This window comes from Plecotus auritus, assembly GCF_963455305.1.
Source record: "Plecotus auritus genome assembly, chromosome: 14".
NCBI classification, from domain to species: Eukaryota; Metazoa; Chordata; class Mammalia; order Chiroptera; family Vespertilionidae; genus Plecotus; species Plecotus auritus.
The window spans coordinates 7,187,338-7,208,598 of record NC_137780.1 but is presented as its reverse complement, the minus strand read 5'-3'; the positions used below and the strand labels follow the sequence as shown (position 1 = coordinate 7,208,598).

The window sequence follows — 21,261 nt, the reverse complement described above, 5'->3', positions numbered from 1 at the left end:
GAGGGTGCCAGTGAGGGCAGCTAACTGAAGGAACCCAGAAGAAGGCATTGAGCGTCGCACGCCAGTGGGGAGGAGGACGGTTGAACCAGCGGTCAGTAGACTCTGGCGAGTTTGGCATCTGAGTACATTCCCTTTCTTCTTCTTCTTTATCATCCTTTTCAAAACCCACGTGGGCCTACACCCGGCCCGTGGGGTTCAGAGCAGAGAAAGCTCGGGCAGCCCTGGATCCCCATTCACATGTTCCTGGGACAGCGCTGAGCGTGCCAACTCCCAGCCCGAGTCTCTGTCTCTCTCAGTCACCGAGGGTCCAGCGCATGGGGGACCAGGCGCCGGGAAAGACTTGGGCGTGACACCTTGAGTTTGGGGGCGAGGGGGCAGCTGAGAACCCCCGGGAAGACTGTGGGGCCTCCTAGCGCCTCACCACCCCACTTACTTGGCGTAGGCCTTCTCCAGCAGCGCGCTCCAGAACTCGCTGCCCTCGGCGGAGTGCAGGAAGAGCAGCCGCCCGTCCCGGGTGGGCAGCCTGTCGTCCACCACCACCTGCACCCACTCGCCGCGCTGCCAGAACTGCGGGGGCACACAGCGCTGCTCAGGGGAGAGCTGGTGGGCGGGGTGGACCCCAGAGAAGCCTCTGTGAGGCTCAGTGTTCGGGTCTTGGACCTTTAGTGGATTCCAAGCTCCTGAAGAGCGGGATCGGGGTCTTACACGTCCGTGCACATGGAGATGCTGAAGGAGTCGGGAAGCACTGAGTCCCGTGTCTGCGTTTGTGGTGACTGTGTGTGACTCGGACCCAGGTCTCCTGGCACTCAATCCCCGCACCTTCCTCAAGGCCCTGAGGCCTGGGGGAGACGGGGGTGGGGGGGGGTAGATGTGTAGGTGGTGCGTCAGAACCACCTGGAGGGCCCTGACCGGTTTGGCTCAGTGGATAGAGCGTCGGCCTGCGGACTGAAGGGTCCCAGGTTCGATTCCGGTCAAGGGCATGTACCTTGGTTGCAGGCACATCCCCAGTAGGGAGTGTGCAGGAGGCAGCTGATCGATGTTTCTCTCTCATCGATGTTTCTAACTATATCCTCTCCCTTTCCTCTCTGTAAGAAATCAATAAAATATATTTTTTAAAAAAAGAACCACCTAGAGGGGCCATTAAAACATAGGCTCTGGGGCCCCACCCCAGAGCTTCTGGTTCCATAGATCTGGGCAGGACAATGGAAGGGAGTGTCGGGACCTGAAAACGGAAGATTCCCGCGTAGCTCTCCTGGAAGTTCTGGTCCCTGGGCGCGACCCGGTAAAGCAGCTCTTCGTTCAAGGTGAGGGACGCGATGGCCGCCAGGAGCCAGCAGTCGCCTGTGCCGGGTGGTGGGGACACACTGGTCAGGCCAGGCCTGCAGGGTCCTGCTTTCTCTCCCTTCCAAACCCGACTCTCTCCTCCCCGGCCCCCCCGCCGTGTCTCAAGGTCACGGGCAGCCGTCAGCTCCTGCCGCCGCATTGGAAGTCGTGTCCTCGGATAGAGATTTCTCTGGTCCTCCCGATCGCCCCTGCGTGCTGACCATTTCACATCTCCAGAGCACTCGACCAGTGGGAAGCAATGGAAAGAACAAAAACCAAAATGTCTTTTTGGGACTGAAGGGTCCCAGGTTCGATTCCAGTCAGGACACATGCCTGGGTTGCGGGCTCGATCCCCAGCAGGGGGGCGTGCAGGAGGCAGCTGATCAACGATTCTCTCTCATCATTGATATTTCTCTCTCTCTCCTCTCCCTGCTTCTGAAATCAATATATATATATATATATTTTGAAATATATTTTATTGATATTTTACAGAGAGGAAGGGAGAGGGATAGAGAGCCAGAAACATCGATGAGAGAGAAACATCGATCAGCTGCCTCCTGCACGCCTCCTACTGGGGATGTGCCTGCAACCAAGGTACATGCCCTTGACCGGAATCGAACCCGGGACCCTTCAGTCCGCAGGCCGACGCTCTATCCACTGAGCCAAACCGGTTTCGGCTATATATATTTTTTAAATATCTTTTTTGGTTCCTTATTAGCAACTCTGATAAGACATTCAGTTGGAGGAAACATCTATTTGCCAGCCCAAGATGTGTATGTGTGTGCATGTGCGTGTGCGTGTGTGTGTGTGTGTGTGTTCCGCATGATGTTGGATGACAGGAAGTTGGCTGTGTGTTTAGAAGACTGCCCTTTTGTGTTTGAGAGCTCAGCATGACAGCCTCGATGCCTCATCGCTTAAAACAGCCTTGAAATATTGATTCACCTTACATCATCCTAATCAAGGCAGAAGAAGTGAAGTCGAGAGGTTAAAGAGTCTAGGGTTCAGTAATGGTCAGCTCAGAGATCCAAGCAAATGCAGAAGAAAACAGAAAACCCACTCCGGCCGGCGTGGCTCCGTGGTTGAGCGAAGACTATGAACTAGGCGGTCTCGGTTTAATTCCCGGTCAGGGCACATGCCCGGGTGGTGGGCTCGATCCCCAGCAGGGGGCGTGCAGGAGGCAGCTGATCCATGATTCTCTCTCATCATGGATGTTTCTCTCTCTCTCTCTCTCCCTCTCAGAAATCAATAAAATATTTTTTTAAAACAGAAAACCCTTTCCGTGCAAGGTGGGACCTGCCCCTGAGCAGGGCCTCCTGGGAGGCATCACCGTCCCCCCTGGTGTTGACATCATGAGATTAAGCACAAGCCCAGCTACTCTTCCTCCTTGTCGCCTGCCCTAATGGATCTAGCATCCTGGAATTGATGTCAGCTGTTCTCACATCCATTTACATGCTTCTAGAGGCCCAGTGCATGAAATTGTGCACCGGTGGGGTCCCTCGGCCTGGCCAGTGATCAGCCCGATCAGGAGGGGGGGGCCGGCCAGTCAGGGGGAGGGGCCGTGGGAGGTTGGCTGTCAGAGCGCACTTACCACCATGGGGCAGATCCTGCACTGAGCGCCTGCCCCCTGGTGGTCAGTGCGCATCATAGCAACCAGTTGACCAGTTGTTCGGTCGCTTAGGCTTTTATATATATAGACTAGAGGCCCGGTGCACGAAATTCGTGCACGGGGGGGTGTCCCTCAGCCCAGCCTGCACCCTCTCCAATCTGGGACCCCTCGAGGGATGTCTGGCTGCCCGTTTAGGCCTATCAGGATCGGGCCTAAACGGGCAGTCGGACATCCCTCTCACAATCCAGGACTGCTGGCTCCCAACTGCTCACTTGCCTGCCTTCCTGATTGCCCCTAATCGCTTCTGCCTGCCAGCCTGATCACCCCCTAACCACTCCCTGCCAGCCTGATTGATGCCAAACTGCTCCCCTGCCAGCCTGATTGCCTCAAACTGCCCTCCCCTGCCAGCCTGGTCACCCCTAACTGCCCTCCCCTGCCGGCCTGGTCACCCCTAACTGCCCTCCCCTACAGGCTTGATCGCCCCCAACTGCCCTCCCTTGGAGGCCTGGTTTCTCCCAACTGCCCCCCTTTGCTGGCCTGATCACCCACAACTGCCCTCTCTTGCAGGCCTGGTCCCTTCCAACTGCCCTCCCTTGCTGGCCATCTTGTGGTGGCCATCTTGTGTCCACATGGGGCCAGCCATCTTGTGTGTTGGAGTGACGGTCAATTTGCATTTTACTCTTTTATTAGATAGGATTCTCCACCAGCGCTGAGACCTCAGTGTCCTTACTGTGCTTCTTACTGGCCCAAGAGCTGCCTCTTTCCAGCGCTCTACTCTGGGAGCCTAGGGCTTGGCGAGCAAGTTTCTCCCACTCATTCTATCCAAATGACTCCAAAACGCTACCTGTGTGTCTCAGCCGTCACCTTTTCCACATCTAAAAAAAAATCTGAATCTACAACATGTCTTCAGACGGAAGCCCTTCCCACCTCTTAGAGCCCCTCTGAGGAGCTTGGTCGGCCCCGTGCTTCCTTAACACGGCGGCCGAAGCTGCATACACGGTCCAGGTGTGAACACTCAGGTGGCCTGAACGAGCAGGACGTAGACTGTGGCCCCGAAACCCACCTCTGAGCCCTTTGCTCCATCTGCCCTTCTCCCAACAGAGAGGTTCATGATTTGGGCACATATTAATTCCTTTCCCCAACCAGACTCATCTTTCCCCTCTCTCTCTCTCTCTCTCTCTCTCTCTCTCTCTCTCTCTCTCTCTCTCATAGACACAATCCGGAAGGCAGCCCTGCCCCCCACCTCCCTCTCTCACCAGGGTCCACCTCACTCACAAATGCCATCCTTCCGATGGTACAAGGGGAGAAGGTGAAGGGGCTGGCACAGGTACTCGTGGGATTTCTTGCTTCTCACTAAGGAAGACTGGGGGTGGGGGGGCGGGGTTGAGGTTTGGCCAATCAGGGAGCTGAGGTGGGGCCTCCTAGGTCCCTGACCTTCTGGGAAGTTGGGAGACCACCTGAGCTTCGTTCTTCCCACTCCTTATTTCGTTTATACATGTAATGGGTTTCATAGTTGTTCAAATAATGAAGTGATGTATTTTTTTTTTATTTCGCTCAAACAATGACCCCCTGGCTCCCTCCCCTCCACCCATCCCCCTGCCCCATGGCAGCAGTATGGAAACCCGGACACACCCCACCCCTAACAGTGACATCCTCGCTCTGCTCCGTCGGGGAAAGCTCTACGTCAATCAAGAAGGAATCATCCCGAGTCAGGCTTTGCTTTTAAAAAAAAAATCTCTAAATTCAAAAATTCCGGATATTACAGTCAAAGCTGGGAGGTCTGAACACCTCGCGTTATGATGGGCCCCGGGGAGCAAGCACTCGGGCTGTGACCTCCCAAACACCGAGGGAGAACATGGAGACACGACAGAGAGGAGGAGGAAGGGAACGAAAGAGAACACCCCAGACCCTGGAACCCCTTCCCCTTCGACGCGGAGCAATGGCTGAAGCGGGAACAATCGTTTCAAGCCCAAGAGGAAGGCCGAGCAGAGAGAACCTTTGTTCTGCTTCCCATGACAACTCGGGGAGCAGAAGGTGAGGGAAGGTGGCAAAGAGCACCACCCCTCGTGCTCCCTCTGCCGTCGGATGGTGACCACCAAGGGCAGGGAAGGGAGGACAGAGGCTGTGGGGACTGGGCGTCGGGGATGGATGGAAGGCGTGCCGTGTCCCTGCACGAAGGCGGCCGGAGTCAGCCAGGAGGGCCCCTGGGTCCGGACCGTACAGAACAGACCACACAGCACTCCGTCACCTCTCCCGGAGCCCAGCCAAGACCTGGGGGGCAGCTCCGGGCACACGGGGCCGTCCCCCATGGCCCAGAGGACAGAGGCCCTTCGTTGAACCCAGGCGCTATCTTGGGGGGAGCTGCAGAGGGGGCTGCAGAAGCAAGAAACCATCCCTGATGCTGACAAAGCAGCGTCTGACGAGCCACGTGGTCCTCCATCCTGTGAGCGTCCCACCACCAGCCGGCCCTGAGCCCACCCGCCGTGGTATCTGTAAACGAAGAATCAGACACACTTTCCCGGAATATCTCCCTCACAGTGTCGTCGGCATAGAGCGAGCTACCACCGTTCTAAAAGCAGACCCCAGAGCCCAGTGATCCTGGCATTGCGGGGTCCAGGAACCCCCAGGCCCCCCTCTAGTCACCCCCCCCCCCGCCCGGGGCCACTCTCTCTCCTCTCATGTGGCTTTCCTTTCTCCCTGGCTTTTACCACCACCGGGCGCACGTATTTGTTTATTGGTTGTTTTCCCCAGTAGAACAGTAGACTCCAGGACATCCAAGACTCCCGCCCCCACCCCACCGTTGTATCTAGAAGAGGACTTGGCACAGAGGGGTGCTCAGTCCATATTTGTAGGGTGACTGTAGCGAGGGATCTGGGCCAGGTTTTGCCGTTTTTAAGAGAAATCTGTTTTCTTGTTGTTTTACGTGGAAACCTCCCAGTCCCATGACATCGATCACCGATCACCGGGCAGGCAGCGCTGCACCTGCCGAAAGGAACAGGCCCGTAAGCCAGCAAGCCGCTGGCCTGGCTCCACCCTCCCTCCGGCCCACGCCAGCCCTGCGGGGCCTGACCCCTCCGCCAGTGGCTCTGCAGGCGGCTGATTCACCCTGGAGATCCTCGCTGAGCTGCTGCTGGGCGTCCGCCTTTGGCCCCTGGAGAAATTATGTGGGTTTTGTTGGTCTGTTTTGTTTTTGTTGGTGAGCCCCTGCCACACCTGTGCCGGCTGCTGGTTGAAATCTCTTTCTCTGCGGCTGTCTGCCCCCCTGGGACCTGGCCAGGGTCCCCTCTCCCCGAGCTTTGCTTCCTTCCCATCTCCTGTCGCATCGTTTTGCCCTCAGACACTGTAAGGGGGTGTTTTCCCAGCCGAAAACACCTCGCTTCCTGCCCACCACACCCCACCGGCTCCCGGGCATGTTCGCATCTGAGCTCACGTCGCCTGGTCTCTTAATACGTTTGAGGCTGGGAGGCCATCCTCATGTTGCCATGGAGACCCTCCACCGTCCTTTGTTTAATAGCTGACGCCCTCATTGGGAAGCCCCGGGGTCCCCAGCTCGGATTGGGGAGTGCCGGGCCATTTGGGAGGGGGCAGGTGCCAACTGTGCGCCTTGCCGTGTGTGGATGCCAGCCCGGGCCCGAGCGAGCGATGGATCTTAGAGCTCATCCGTTCCTTTCTGTCTCCGTTAGCCCTGGCCTCCGGCCTCTTGTCTTATTTTTGCACCCAAAGGGCCACAGGATTCAGCTCAGCCAGCACACCCCTTCCTCACCCTGGCTCCAAGATGTGTCCCCAGGAGCCCGGCGCAGAGCCCAGGGAGGATGATTGTGATAACTACGTACGGCGCCAGGCGGGTGCTAGACACGTCGGGGATCACTTCGTACGTACATAAAAGTCTAACCACTAGCCCTGACCGGTTTGGCTCAGTGGATAGAGCGTCGGCCTGCGGACTGAAGGGTCCCGGGTTCAATTCCGGTCAAGGGCATGTACCTTGGTTGTGGGCACATCCCCAGTGGGAGGTGTGCAGGAGGCAGCTGATCGATGTTTCTCTCTCATCGATGTTTCTAACTCTCTCCCTCTCCCTTCCTCCCTGTAAAATATCAATAAAATATATTTTTAAAAAAAAGTCTAACCACGGGGCTGTGCACCTGCAACGAATATCATGTTGAATGGCGACTGTCATTGGAAAATGTTTAATAAATAAATGAATTACTTTCAAAAGAGGTTCCATGATACTGATTTTAAAAAAAACAACAACAGCCCTAACTGCTTTGGCTCAGTGGATAGAGCATCGGCCTGCGGACTCAAGGGTCCCGGGTTCGATTCCGGTCAAGGGCATGTACCTTGGTTGTGGGCACATCCCCAGTGGGGGGGGGGGTGCAGGAGGCAGCTGATGTTTCTAACTCTCTATCCCTCTCCCTTCCTGTCTGTAAAAAATCAATAAAATATAAAACAACAACAACAACAAGCCCTAGCCTGTTTGGCTCAGTGGATAGAGCATCAGCCTGTGGACTGAAAGGTCCCAGGTTCGATTCCGGTCAAGGGCATGTACCTTGGTTGCGGGCACATTCCCAGTAGGAGGTGTGCAGGAGGCAGCTGATCGATGTTTCTCTCTCATCGATGTTTCTAACTCTATCCCTCTCCCTTCCTCTCTGTTAAAAAAAAAAAAAAATCCATAAAATACATTAAAAAAAACAAAACAAATAAAAAACAAAAACAACAAAGCCACCTCCTCAACGCCTGGGCTCCCCCAGGGCAGCCCCCGGGCGAGGCCCCGCAGACCGGGGTGGGAGCTGGGTGCTGAGAGTCAGTTTGGGCTGTTTCCTGTGCTCCATCCCGCTCCATCCCTCTGCAGTGCACACTCACCATGGTAACGCTCAGGCCTCTTTCCGGAAGCCCTCTTTCCTCCTTGCTTACTTATAACGATTCCAGGGAGGAGCTATCCACGCCGATCAATTAAACGACACTTATTAAATGCCTGGTACTAAGTTAACCATCACTAACAAGGAGCTGCTAAAAGCCTGGGTGGGAAGTCCCGCTTCCCTGAGCCACGGGGGAAATTAGGTGGCGCCTGACAGCATCCCCGGCTGCGTACTGCTCGCCCTCTCCGGGAACTCTGGCTCCCGGGATATTTGCTGTGCTCGTTAAAGGAGAGAACGTGGAGGCATTTAGAATGAGGGGCCTGTGACCTTCCAAATCACAAAGGTTTCCAGCGCATTGGAGACATTTTCCCGGCTAGAACCAAGAGGGAAAAGGGGGGTGGACCCCCCGCCCCAAAAGATGAAGGTTATCGGGTCCAGATGGATGCTGAGATTTGGGTTGTTTTACTGCTTTTCAGCAAGTGGGATTTGTCTCCTCGTTCCTTTCCTTTCCTGTCCCCTATGTTGCGGCTGCCACTGGATGGCGGTTTAGCATCCCAGCGAATCTAAGTCACAGCCACGCTGTCCCCGAAAAGGCCAGTCTTGTCCCCCTCAACCATGAGGCCCTAGGATCAGGAGTGCTTAGAACCGGGGTCCTCAAACTTTTTAAACAGGGGGCCAGTTCACTGTCCCTCAGACCGTTGGAAGGCCGGACTATAGTTAAAAAAAAAAACGATGAACAAATTCCTATGCGCACTGCGGGCCTGGGACGCGTCGGCTGCTAAGCAGGACAGGCAGCGGCACCCGGCGGGCCGGATAAATGTCCTTGGCGGGCCGCATGTGGCCCGCGGGCCGTAGTTTGAGGACCCCTAGGCCTTAGAAGGTCAGGAGCACCCATCTGCTACCACGGACAACCTGGGGAGGGGGGCCTGACACTTGATGCCAGAACGTACAGAACAAAATAAATGATTTCCAACGCTTAACTGCACCTGATTGGAGGGAATATGAAAGGGAGGGAGGGAGATATCTTCTTAGTCCTAGGATCCCAGGCCCGTGAAAAGAAGCTTGGCTAGAAAGGGGGATGCCTGTTTCCTTACTAATTATAAAAGCATCTATTACGACAGTCCCTAATTGTAGAGACATGGCCATTTTATAGGGCAAATTATGCCCACTTAAAGGTAACTACAGGCAGGCAAGCCTAACCGCTTAACCTGATGTCACGCGTGCCTCACGCACACCCGCCCTGCTCAGAGCAAACAGGACGGGCCCGGCTACTCACCCAGATCACCTTGACAAACGTCGGCGCGGGTGGCTCCACCAGAGATAAACTGGGGGCTGGGGCACATTTCCTGGAAGCAATTGGAGACAACACACAAGTGGTAAGATGCCCAGCGACGGTGGCAACAGGGGTCAAGACGGCTTCCGAGTCCCTGAATTCAGACTTCACAGCGACCTAGGAGATCACCTCTCGTCCTCTCCTCTCCTGCCTAAGGTGTCCCCAGTCTCCTTCAAGGGTTCCTCAGCTCCACTCACCCCTACAAATCAGGGAACCCCTGGCCAGGCCTCCGCCCTCTGCAGGGACCCCGTTTCCCGCGGCAATAGCCTGCCCGAAGCATCCTCTCTCGGCGACATCGCCCACACCCGTGGCTTCGACTCCCGACTATGGAACACGCTGACGCGTCCCAAGTCGCTCGCCTGAGCCGGCCAGTCCGCTACCCGCGTCTCACTGTCCATGCGATATGAGCTCATTCGACGCGTGGCCGAGAACCCTACCGAATTCTGCGAAAATTTTGAGTTCGGTTTAGAAGACAGAGTGGTTTGCAAAGGCCAGAAACAAGGTGAAGTGTGAGCGGCAGAACAGTGCTAAGCGGGGTATACGTCGATGGAACGCTCATGTTACTGCGTGTTATTCTTTTTTTTTTTTTTTAAAGAAGGATCTCTTTTTTTTATTATTGATTTTTTACAGAGAGGAAGGGAGAGGGATAGAGAGTTAGAAACATCGATGAGAGAGAGATATCGATCAGCTGCCTCCTGCACACTCCCTACTGGGGATGTGCCCGCAACCCAGGTACATGCCCTTGACCGGAATTGAACCTGGGACCCTTCAGTCCGCAGGCCGACGCTCTATCCACTGAGCCAAACCGGTTAGGGCACTGCGTGTTATTCTTAGCAGGTTTCAAAACGTGCCGCCGCCACCACCCCCAGACCCAGGAAAAAAACAACCCAGGGACATCATGACTGATACGTTATGAATCTTTCGGGGGCCGCAGGACGTCCCCAGCTTTGTGAGGAGATGGCATCTCAGCCTACCCCGGAAGAACATTCCGGAAGTCTTCTCCCCAGGGCTAACTTTCTACTGGAACTCGGATCGGAGACACAAAGCAGTTTGGCAGCCAAAGAGGTTGAAAAGAGGCCAGGAGGCTCCCACTTCCCTCCCCACATCCCCCCACCATTACCCCCCACCCCACCCCCACCCCCACCCCCACACTCACACACACACTCACACACACACTCGGGACACTGTTTTTTTTCTTCCTGAATAACAACCACGTCTTGTCATTAGTAATGTTGACGATTACTCAGGTAAGGATCTCAGCACACTCTATAAACACACATGACTCAGGCCTTGCTTGCTTTGGCCTCTGATGAATGGGTTCGAGGGACACGACCAAGGCAACTTGCAAACACACCGGCCTCTGTCAGGACCCTCTGCTTCCTCCAACCCCAGCGCCAAAGTCTGTCTGCAGCAATGAACCTGCTTCCCAGCAGTGTGGAGCCGATGCCTGACACAAAGGGAGGCCTAGCCCTGGCCGGTGTGGCTCAGTGGGCTGGGCGTCCTCCTGTGCACCGCAGGGTCGCCGGTTCGATTCCCAGGAGGAGGCAGCTAATTGATACTACACTCCCACGGCGATGTTTCTCTCCTTCTCTCCCTCTCCTTCCCACCCTCTCTAAAAATCAATAAACTATATTCTTTAAAGAAAAACAACAACAGAGGCCAAAAAATGCTGTCTGTGGCAATGAAATGTAGCTGTCAACTCCTGAATATAAAACCACCGCATAGAGGGGATAAATGGTGATGGGGGAAATGAAATAAAGAAATCCCCAGTTTAAAAAAAAGAAAGAAAGAGTATAAAACCATGATTCCCAACCTTGATTTTGCCAACATCCCAGCGGAATGCCGTGTGTTTTAAGAGGGGTGGGCAGACGGACCGGGGTGGGCAGGAGAGAGGCAGGCAAAGGAGTTACCCTCAGAGGTAGAAACGGTTGGACAGAACGGGTCGAATGGAAACGAAGGGGTAGGCTTGGGCCACATCCAAAGAATTATCTTCTCATCCTCCCTTGTCATCCAGGGCCAAGAAAACGGGTCCCACCACCGGATTTTCCCATCATGCTCTAGAAGACAAAGGCCACGGAGCATGTGCTCGGATGAGCCTTTTTACGTGGCAGACGCTGAACAGTCTCGGTTCTCACAATCGCCCTGCAGAGGGCGCTCGGCCCCCTGAGGGTACATCACATGACCAGGGTCCCGTCGCGGTAGGTCACGGACGTGGGTTTGGGGGGGGGGGGGATGGTTCTCCAGTCTCTGCCTTTGAGTTTGGGGTGACACCAGTGACAGCACTCGGGAGGCCCTGAGTTCCAGCAGCGTTCACAGACCCGCAGCCCCCACCGCTCCACTCACCAGCCCTGATGGGACAGTGACCCAGCTCATGACCTTGAGCAACCCTTTCAGCAACGATGTCACCACTTACCCCTTACCCATGGCTACATCTAGCCTTGGCCTGTCCCCCCAGGGACCCAGGCGGCCACCACCACGGGGTCTGTGCCTGTGGTGGGCCAGGCACCATGCTCTGAGCTTCCTCTCCAGCCCTCATACCAACCCTGGAAAAATAAGGTGCCATTTCACAGATGGGAAAACTGAGGCTCACGGAGGTCATGTGTCCAAGACCACACAGGCAGAGCCAGGGTTCAAATCGAACTCTGATTTCTGAGCCGTAGTGTGTGGTCCCCACACCTCTGCATGCTCTTCCCTCCAACCTCCCCACCTCTGAAAAACATGGTTAAAGGGAAACAGGTTTTGAAATATAGGGTCTAGGAACTGAGGATCCAGAGCCACGCCTTCTCCCTCAGCTACTTCTGACCTGAAGCGGAGTCCTCCATCCCGCCCGACTCCTCACCGGGGGCCGCTTCCAGACAATGCCTTGAGTTTGCGGGGAGCCTGGTCCAAGATCCTTGTAGCCCAAGGCTGACGGGCACGCTGGGAACTCGGGGTCCTTAAATAGCACCCCTGAATCCAAGCACTGCCGCCTGAGCGTCTCGAAGTCCTGGCCCAAGTACTTCACGGCTTTCTGGTTGGAGCCAAGACGCTCGGCTGCCGCCCGCTGCCCGGAGACCTGGGCCACCGGAGCTGCCATGGCCGTGGTGGGCTGCGTGGGGAGGACAGACGGGCTGTGTGGGGAGGACAGATGGGCTGCTCCGTGCTCTCCGAGGCGGCCCCGCCGGGAGGGGAGCTATAAGGCAGCGTGGAGGGAGGTGGAGCTGGAAACATTTCCCCCGAGGCGCTCGGAGGGAAGTGAGTCATGGCCAGGAGCAAACAGGTACCCACCGTGCCCGGGAACATGCCCGCCTTCCCTGCCTGCCTTTCTCCCGGGATCTGGAGGCTGGGGAACTTCCAGGGCCCCTCCCGGGCCACTAACCTGGGAGATGCATTAGGATCTCAGCTGTCCCCCACCTTTGCAGGACCTGCGTGCCCCTCCCCCCTCCACGGGTAAGTCGAGAAGCTGTCTGATAGCTGGAGGCTGGGACTCACCAAGACTTTGGAGCCATGGTTCTGAGAAGGATGGGAGCAAGGGGTTCAGGGGGGGTCCCCTTTCTTTCCGGAAAGTGTGGGTCCATATTTGCTGGGTGGGTACAAATATCAGAAAGGGGTGATTCACGGAGCAGATCAGAGGAAGCCCAACGGGACGGGCCGTGGTGCCCACCCTGCAGGAGGGGTTGGCCTCTGGCGGCCGGTGGCTCGCCCAGCTCCACCGGCAGTCAGCTCCCTCCCCTTCGGCGGGTGACTCAGCCTCCCTTCCCCCTAGTTTTCTCACCTGCACAACGGCAGATAATAGCAGGGCCCACCTCACCAGGTTGTTAGGAGGAGGGATGAGACAGGGTGTGTCCTGGGCTTAGATTAGTGGGTGAGGAGCGCTCAGGACACGTCAGCTGTCATATCCCAGGCACCAGGACCAGACAGAGGAGGCCTGGAAACCTCAAATCAATCCCTTTTCTCAGGGCTCCCATCTCCTCGGCCTGGTCTACCCTAAGGACGTGGGCCACATCGGTGATTTCTGAACCGTAGGGTGTGGCAAGCTGGAAAATGGTCCCCTAGCCCTGGCCGGTTTGGCTCAGTGGATAGAACGTCAGTCTGCAGCCTGAAGGGTCCCGGGTTCAATTCCGCTCAAGGGCACAGGCCCCAGTTGCAGGCTCAATCCCCAGTGTGGGGCGTGCAGGAGGCAGCCACTCAGTGATTCTCTCTCATCATTGCTGTGTCTATCTCTCTCTCCCTCTCCCTTCCTCTCTGAAATCAAAAAAATATATTATAAATAAAAAAGAAAGAAAAAGAAAGGAAGAAAATGGTCCCCAGACCAATGCGTCCTAAGCTCTGGAAGCTGGAAGCAATGCTTTGTTTGGAAAAGGGATCTTTGCAGATATGTTAACGGCCTTGAAATGGGGGGGATGGGGTGGCCCTAAATGCATCGTAAATGCCCTCCTAAGACAGAGGCACGGGGAGATGTGAAGACAGATCAAAAGGCGAAAACCGAGACCACAGAGGCCGAGACTGGAGTGATGTGGCCACAGGCCAAGGAAAGTCAAGGTCAAACTGACCTTCAGAGGCTCAGGGACACATCTGAAGGACTTGGCTGTGGCCCTGGCCTCTCTGGGGACCCCACCTCAGCACCGCTTTCCCTTGATTCAGCGTCGGCCCCCAAGGCTTCAATGTCCCCTGAGCAAGGAAGACAGATCCCCCAAAGGCCCGAGTGTGCATCGCGGGCCACCCGTTCACAGGGTTGTAGCCGTGCTGGCTAGAGCCGCGGGAAAGGGAGCGGGAACGCCGGCCGCAGCATTCTCACGCCCGGGTCTTCCCATTCCGGAATTCGAAGGCGAGCGAGAGAAGAAGCCAAGGTCCAGGGTACGACAGAGTTCTCAGGCACGGCTGGTGGGAAGGGAGAACACTGGGAAACATCTGCAGCCCCTCAAAACGGAACCGCAGGGAACATTCCACCCCCGGGGTGGAAAGAAGGGAAAGCGCAAGGCCACACGAAGACCTGTCCTCGAAGCTGCGTGACAGCGTCGTTCCTAACAGCCGGAGCGTGGAAACAGCCCCAGCGGCCATCGGCGGACGCACGCATAGACAGATGTGGTGTGGCCATGGCGTGGAATAGTATGCAGCCGTGAAAAGAAATGGGGTCCTGACACGGCTACCCCCAGGTGAACCCTGAAAACATCATGCCAAGTGAAGGAAGCCATTGCAGAAGGCCTCACCTGGTCTGGCCCCCGTTGTAGGAAATATCCGGAATAGGCAAATCCATAGAAACACGCCAAAAAAGGAAAGCTAAACACCAAGATCAGAATAGGGGTCCTTTCCATCTTGAAGAGGGAGAGATGGGGTGGGAGAGGAGCATGGGGCTGCGGGGAACCAGGACCGGGCCAGAGAGAGCCCGGCCCCTCCCTGCGGCCATGGCCGGATGTTGCTTCTCAGATCAGCTGAGATTCTAGCGAGCTGACAGCAGCCGTTGGTCTGGTGGGTGGTAAGGAGTCTGTAATGGTATCAAAGCCGGGATGGTCCGGCTCCAGCAGCTGGTGGTCTCTGCTGCCCCCTAGAGCCCTGTGTGGTCCCAGCAGGCCTGGTGGCCTCCTTAAAGCCAAGTGCTTGGTCTAGACCCGTGGTCGGCAAACGGTGGTTCGCGAGCCACATGCGGCTCTCTGGCCCCTTGAGTGTGGCTCTTCCACAAAATACCACGGCCTGGGCCAGTCTGTTTTGAAGACGTGGCGTTAGAAGAAGTTTAAGTTTAAAACATTTGGCTCTCCAAAGAAATGTCAATCGTTGTCCTGTGGATATTTGGCTCTGTGGACTAAGGAGTTTGCCGACCACTGATCTATACCGACACTCTTCCTGTATTGCTCCTCAGAGGGTGGTGTTTCTGAAAACACCTAGAGAGAATATTTTAACCACGTTTTTCATGACGAGGGCGTTCTGAAAATTGAGAAAGGGAAAGAATCGTGCACGCGTCCCGCCTTTCCTGTCCGGGCTACCTCAGGGTGACCGTTGGTAGGGCAATGCTTCTCTTTATAGGAGAATTAGAGGCCCGATGCACAAAATTCGTGCAAGAGTAGGCCTTCCTTCCCCCGGCTGCGGGCACCCGCTTCCCTCTGGCACCCGGGACCCGGGCTTCCCTCGCAGCCCCGGCTTCATCCAGAAGGTCGTCTGGAAGGACGACCGGTCTAATTAGCATATTATGCTTTTATTATTATAGATTGCAGCTATAGGAAAGCAAGTGATAGAATTAGAAGTCACCATTGCCAGCCCTTCATGGTAAAACGGTTAGATAAAAGGCTAATGAGGGCCTTGATCATGAATACATCTGAGCTCACTTACTAATCTGTGCATCACCCAAAAACAGGGCATCCGTGCCTTCTTCCCTGATACAACAGGATGCACAACACGGGTCCACCTGGGAAGACGCTGTCCTCTGCCCAAAGCTGAACTTGAACCGACTCACACGTCTAGATCCAACTGCATCTTTTAGAGGAAATAAAAGGTGAAGCAGGGTTTTCCAAAGTCTGTACTACTGACATTTGGGACCAGATAGTTCTTTGTGTCGGGGGGTGGGGACCGTTCTGTGCATTATAGGGTGCTTACAGCATCCCTGGCCTCCACTTACCCGGTGTCAGTAGCACCCCTGCCGTCATGGCCACCAACAATGCCCGACATTGCCAAGTGCTCCCTGAGAGACAAGAGCGTGCCAGTTAAATGCCACTGGGTTAGAGACACGAGTTCAATGACACCAGGAGGATGCAATCGGCCAGCTGGGCAGCCCACATCCAGGAACTGCGAGGGCAAGAGTAGGAAGACTGTGACCCATGCCCGCACCGGTTTGGCTCAGTGGATAGAGCAGGGGTGGGCAAACTTTTTGACTCAAGGGCCACAATGGGTTCTTAAACTGGACCGGAGGGCCGGAACAAAAGCATGGATGGAGTGTTTGTGTGAACTAATATAAATTCAAAGTAAAGGAGCGGAGGGGAGAGCAAGAGAACCGGATAGAACAGCCGGATCCGACCCACAGGCCGTAGTTTGCCCACGGCTGGGATAGAGCATCGGCCTGCGAACTGAAAGGTCCCAGGTTCGATTCCGGTCAAGGGCACATGCCTGGGTTGTGGGCTCCATCCCCAGTGGAGGACTTGCGGGAGGCAGCCGATCCGTGATTCTCTCTCATCATGGATGTTTCTCTCTCTCTCCCTCTTCCTTCCTCTCTGAAATCAATAAAAATATATTGGGGGCTGGGGGGACAGTGACCCAATTTAGCATCTCCTCTGGGCCCTGGATGGTCCAGAGCACCCATGGGATTAGCCAAAATGTTGTCTCAACTGCATCACATTTTGGCTTCCCCCACTGACAAAGACCACCGTGTCCCACCTCCACTCACAGATGCTGGTCCCTGATACACACTCTGCATGCCCCACTCCTTCTCAGCTCCTACGTCCCGGGAACCCAGCCACCAACAGTTGCTCAGTTTAATGCTCTCCTGTCACCATCATGAAAGTATACATTCTAAGGGGCTGATATATGAATCTGCAGAAAACTGAGCCAGAAAACTCTTATAATCACTCATGATATCAAATTAATTAATAGCATTATTCATTATATTATATAAAAGTATGACACTAAAAACTACATTGTTGCAGATCAAAAGTTTACGTTGTTTCTCATGTATCACCATTACCCTTATTACTTTTTAAAAATATATATATTTTTAAATATATTGTTATTGATTTCAGAGAGGAAGGGAGAGGGAGCGAGAGATAGAAACATCAACGATGAGAGAGAGTCGTGGATCGGCTGCCTCCTACACGCCCCCCTCTGGGGATCGAGCCCACAACCCAGGCAGGTGCCCTTGACTGGAATCGAACCCAGGACCCTTCAGTCCACAGGCCGACGCTCTATCCACTGAGCCAAACCGGCGAGGTCAAGAAAAAAAATATTTTTAAAGGAAAAACGTTTTAGATTTGAATGGCACTTTTCCCCCTGGGTTTTGATGAATGTGGGCACGTTTTCATTTTGCACTGAACCCTGAACGCCTGCAGCTGGCCCCGAGGACGGGATCATGGACCACTCACTGGGTTCCCAGAGGCGTCCGTCCGAAGAGAGGAGTCCTCCTTTAAGCTACTACCAGCTATTCATACCTTCGTGCGAATGGATTCCAGATACGTTGATGAAAGATGGTTTAAAAGGTATAAGATGCTAGGGACACCGCATCCATGGAGAACAGAGAGAAGACCATTAAGACGGGAAAGCGTGATGAATGGGGGACAGAGACCTGAAGATGAACCCCAAGTTTTGCTCCGAGTTAGGCTTCGTTAGAATCTTGTTCCTGACACTGTGCGAACAATATACACAGCCCAGCTATTAAACGCTAAAAATTAGATGTCATTTATTTGAGTCATAAAAAAAAAAAAAATTCCCTTGCCATCCAAAGTACACTCAAGCCACATATAAAACTGAGCAGGCAGGAACATCATTCAATCTCTTGTTTAAGACTGGCTTCGAATGGCTCAGCCCTAGACATCTGGGACTGCTTTGTATGATCTGGGGTCCTTTCGAGGGAGAGCCATTTCTCAGGGTTCTCGGCAGAGAAAAATATCTGGCGTTCATTAAAATGTGTTGACACTGTCATTTACCATGTGGGCAGGAAGAGCTAATGTGCAGTAGTTAGGATATCAGCAAAAGGCTAGTCAAATATGTCACTGGCGAATTGCAGGCACCCCTCCTGGGACATACTCAGACGCTGGGTGTTTTTTTTTTTGCATTCTGCGGTGTGTATATTTGCTTTTTCTATTTCCATGGCCACCCTGTGCCAAAAGTGAGTACTTGTTAGGAACACTCTAGCTAAGGGTCGTGGAATAAACCCAACCAGTCAGACTCAGAATCTCCCGGGAAGGGGGAAAGAGAAGAACTAACCCAAGCCCTAACCAGTTTGGCTCAGTGGATAGAGCGTCGGGCTGTGGACTGAAGGGTCCCAGGTTCGATTCCGGTCAAGGGCATGTACCTTGTTTGCAGGCACATCCCCAGTAGGGAGTGTGCAGGAGGCAGCTGATCGATGTTTCTCTCTCATCGATGTTTCTAACTCTCTATTCCTCTCCCTTCCTCTCTGTAAAAAAAGCAATGAAATATATTTAAAAAAAAACAACTGTAACCTTTTGGGTTAGGGGGGTGGTTGTTTTTGATTGGTTTCGTTTCTGGCTTTGGTTTAAGTTTAGGTTTGTTTGTTTTCACCTGAAAAAAAAATTATTTGCATGTGTACTAGACAAACACGTACACATTGGCATGTAACTGTGTTGAGTCTGGGCCCTGGGCAGCAGAGGATGACAAATCAAAGGCACAGCCTGCCCTCAGGGTCTGAAACCTTGGTGCTTCCGTGGCAACGAGCCCCTGGGTCTTGCTTTCCAAACACCATTCTCCACCGGGATGAGCCCAGGCTCCCTGAAGAAGTGGCCTTTTGAGGTCGATTTCCCTTTCCCGGCGTGGCAGCAGCAATACTGCCTTCTGCCATGTGGTGGCGCCAACGCAACACCAAGGAGGCCTTCGGAGCTGCTAACTGGGTATGACATCACCCACCGTTGCTCACGCAGGACTCTAGGCCAGTGGCTCCCCACCTTGTTTTGACCACGCCCCATCTCAGCATCTCTAAAATCCTGATGCCCCGCCCCGTGACATATCGTTCTTAGTATTCAAAAAGTGCACTCCTAGTCACGTGGAGGAAGCCTCAAAGGCCATGAACTTGGTCTAAACGAGCTTCCAAAGAACATGGCATCCATGAGAGAGAAAAGAACGAAGGGACAGCTGACGTCCGGAGGAGGAAATCACTAAGAAACTGGTAAATAATAATAATATGAAGCGATAGGAAAAAATAGCAAATAACGTTTCAAAACGTATAACAGAACTAAAAGGCATCAATAGGTCACAATATGTATGTCTATACTGTAGATGAGGCCCCTAGGACCCTAAGAAATGCACAAAATTCACTGTTAATAACTCCTTCTCGAATTGCCCCCCTTAAACATCAAATTGCCCCCCTGTGGGGCGTGTGCCCAGGTTGGGCACTGCTGCTCTGAGCTCATAGTTGCTGTGGAGGAAACCCTAGTGACCTTTGCGACTCTCTAAACAAATCGCACCCGCACCCCCAGCTCCACCCCCACCCCCACCCCCACCCTGCTCCACAAAAGAGCGGAGAGGGCTGCTCTCTCTCCAGTGAGGAGCACCGTGGGCCTGTTGGTGCAGAAATCAGAGCGCAGCCGCCTCACTGTGGGTGCGAGCGATGGGGAGGAAACTCGAGAATCACTGTCTTCTAAAAAGTCGGGTCCTTCTCCCTCAGGGCCTCCCCGGGGGGGTGCGCAGGCTCTGGGGACATTGGGGGTGGGAGGTCTGCAGTCCTGGTCAGTCCCACCTCCAGGAAGGAGCCTCTGGTGCCCCCTGGTCGCTGGGTAGGGCTCAGGGGCCCTCTCCCCGGCCACCTCCCCTTCCCCGGCCAGCCCGACCAGGACCCTCACCGCCCTGACCCACTTCAGCGACTCCCTCGCTGCCCTATCCAGGCCCTGGAGGATCGGCCGCTGTCCACCTCCCGCCTCGCCTCTGGCCTCCTCTGGGCCTCACCACATCCCCCCACGTTACCCACCACCCCATCCCCATGCTCGAGTTCTCCAGGCCGAGGATGTCCCTGAGTTTTCCCGGTCTCCAGGACTTGGTGGTTGGTCTGGAAATGCCTCGGCTGAGTGTCCATGGCCAGACTCCCTGAAGAGCCCCCCACCCCAATACCAGCACCAGCACCTGAGAGGTGGGCCAGTCCGGCCACCTAGAGGGAGGGGAGGAGGGAGACGTCGGACATGCTTGCGAGGCCTGTGAACAAGACAGTCTCCCTTTCCCCTCGAGTCCACCTCACCAGGGCCCCAGCCTGGGGAGTGACCTGATTCTCCTGTAAAAGCAGATGGTGTACCCCACCCCGCTCTAAACACAGACGGCGGAAACCATCAGGGTAGATGTCAAATCTGGGCTCCTCAAACTCTCCATTCAGGGACCCCTGGGGCAGGACACGGGGCCCCAGCAGCACCCCCCTCCCCCCACCCCACCCATATCGGTATCACGAACTTTGAAGACACCACTGGCTTTGCCCTGGGTAAGCTTTGTACCAGGGACCCCCCAGGTGTCAGGGACTGAGCCAGGATCACAAGGTGAATAAGAAAGGCACCGTCCGTTTCAGTAACTTCCAGGCCGGCAGGTCATCAGACACAGGAATACCGCTACTTCCTGCCCACAGGTGCTGTACCAGAAGTTACACAGGCAGGCCTAAGGCGATCGCTCTAAGGATTCATTATTGTGCTTTTCTATTTATCTCCAAACGTCAGAGAGCACTTACGTCTTGACGTGACTTGCATTTTTAAAATTTTTTTAGTTAATCCTCACCCGAGGATATTTTTCCATTGATTTTTAGACAGAGTGGAAGGGAGGGGGAGAGACAGAGAGAGAGAAACATCAATGTGAGAGAGACACATCCTGGAGGGGATCAAGCCTGCCACTGAGGCCCTTGCCCTCCGGACCAGAATCGAACCCGGAACCTTTCAATCCTAGGGCTGATGCTCTATCCACTGAGCCAAACCGGCCAGGGAGTGACTTGCATTTCTGATCAGAGCCTGCACTGCGGGGGTGGAATCTCCCCCAGACACTCCCTCTGAGTGTGAGTCAGGAAGCCCGGGCCTCCCCCATGTTACCCGAGAGAGCAGTGATGGGCCCACAGCACCGTCAGCACCCGGCGAAGGCTGGGCACAGCCCGAGGAGCAGGGGGGGGGTGGGGGGAGAGGGGATAGGCCCTCACTCTGTGAACCCGAGGCCGAGGAGCAGGGGGTGGGGGGGAAGGGGAGATGGGCCCCCACTCTGTGAGCCTGAGGCCGATGAGCAGGAGGGGGGATGGGCCCACTCTGTGAGCCTGAGGCCAAGGAGCAGGGGGTTGGGGGGGAAGGGGAGATGGGCCCCCACTCTGTGAGCCTGAGGCCAAGGAGCAGGGGGTGGGGGGGAAGGGGAGATGGGCCCCCACTCTGTGAGCCTGAGGCCGAGGAGCAGGGGGTGGGGGGGAAGGGGAGATGGGCCCCCACTCTGTGAGCCTGAGGCCGATGAGCAGGGGGTTGGGGGGGAAGGGGAGATGGGCCCCCACTCTGTGAGCCTGAGGCCGA

At 55.1% G+C, this 21,261-nt stretch overlaps 1 protein-coding gene across 1 annotated transcript in view; it reads right to left on the bottom strand.

Annotated features, from left to right (window-relative positions):
• LOC308238767 (calpain-8-like) overlaps positions 1 to 21,261 on the bottom strand; it is a 36,175-nt gene that overhangs the window by 10,904 nt on the left and 4,010 nt on the right. The window contains exons 3-5 of the mRNA XM_080651093.1: positions 9,059 to 9,128; positions 1,223 to 1,341; positions 434 to 567 (exon numbers count right to left, since the gene is read on the bottom strand). Of these exons, the coding sequence (XP_080507219.1) occupies positions 434 to 567; positions 1,223 to 1,341; positions 9,059 to 9,128 (323 nt within the window). The remainder of the gene's footprint in view (positions 1 to 433; positions 568 to 1,222; positions 1,342 to 9,058; positions 9,129 to 21,261) is intronic.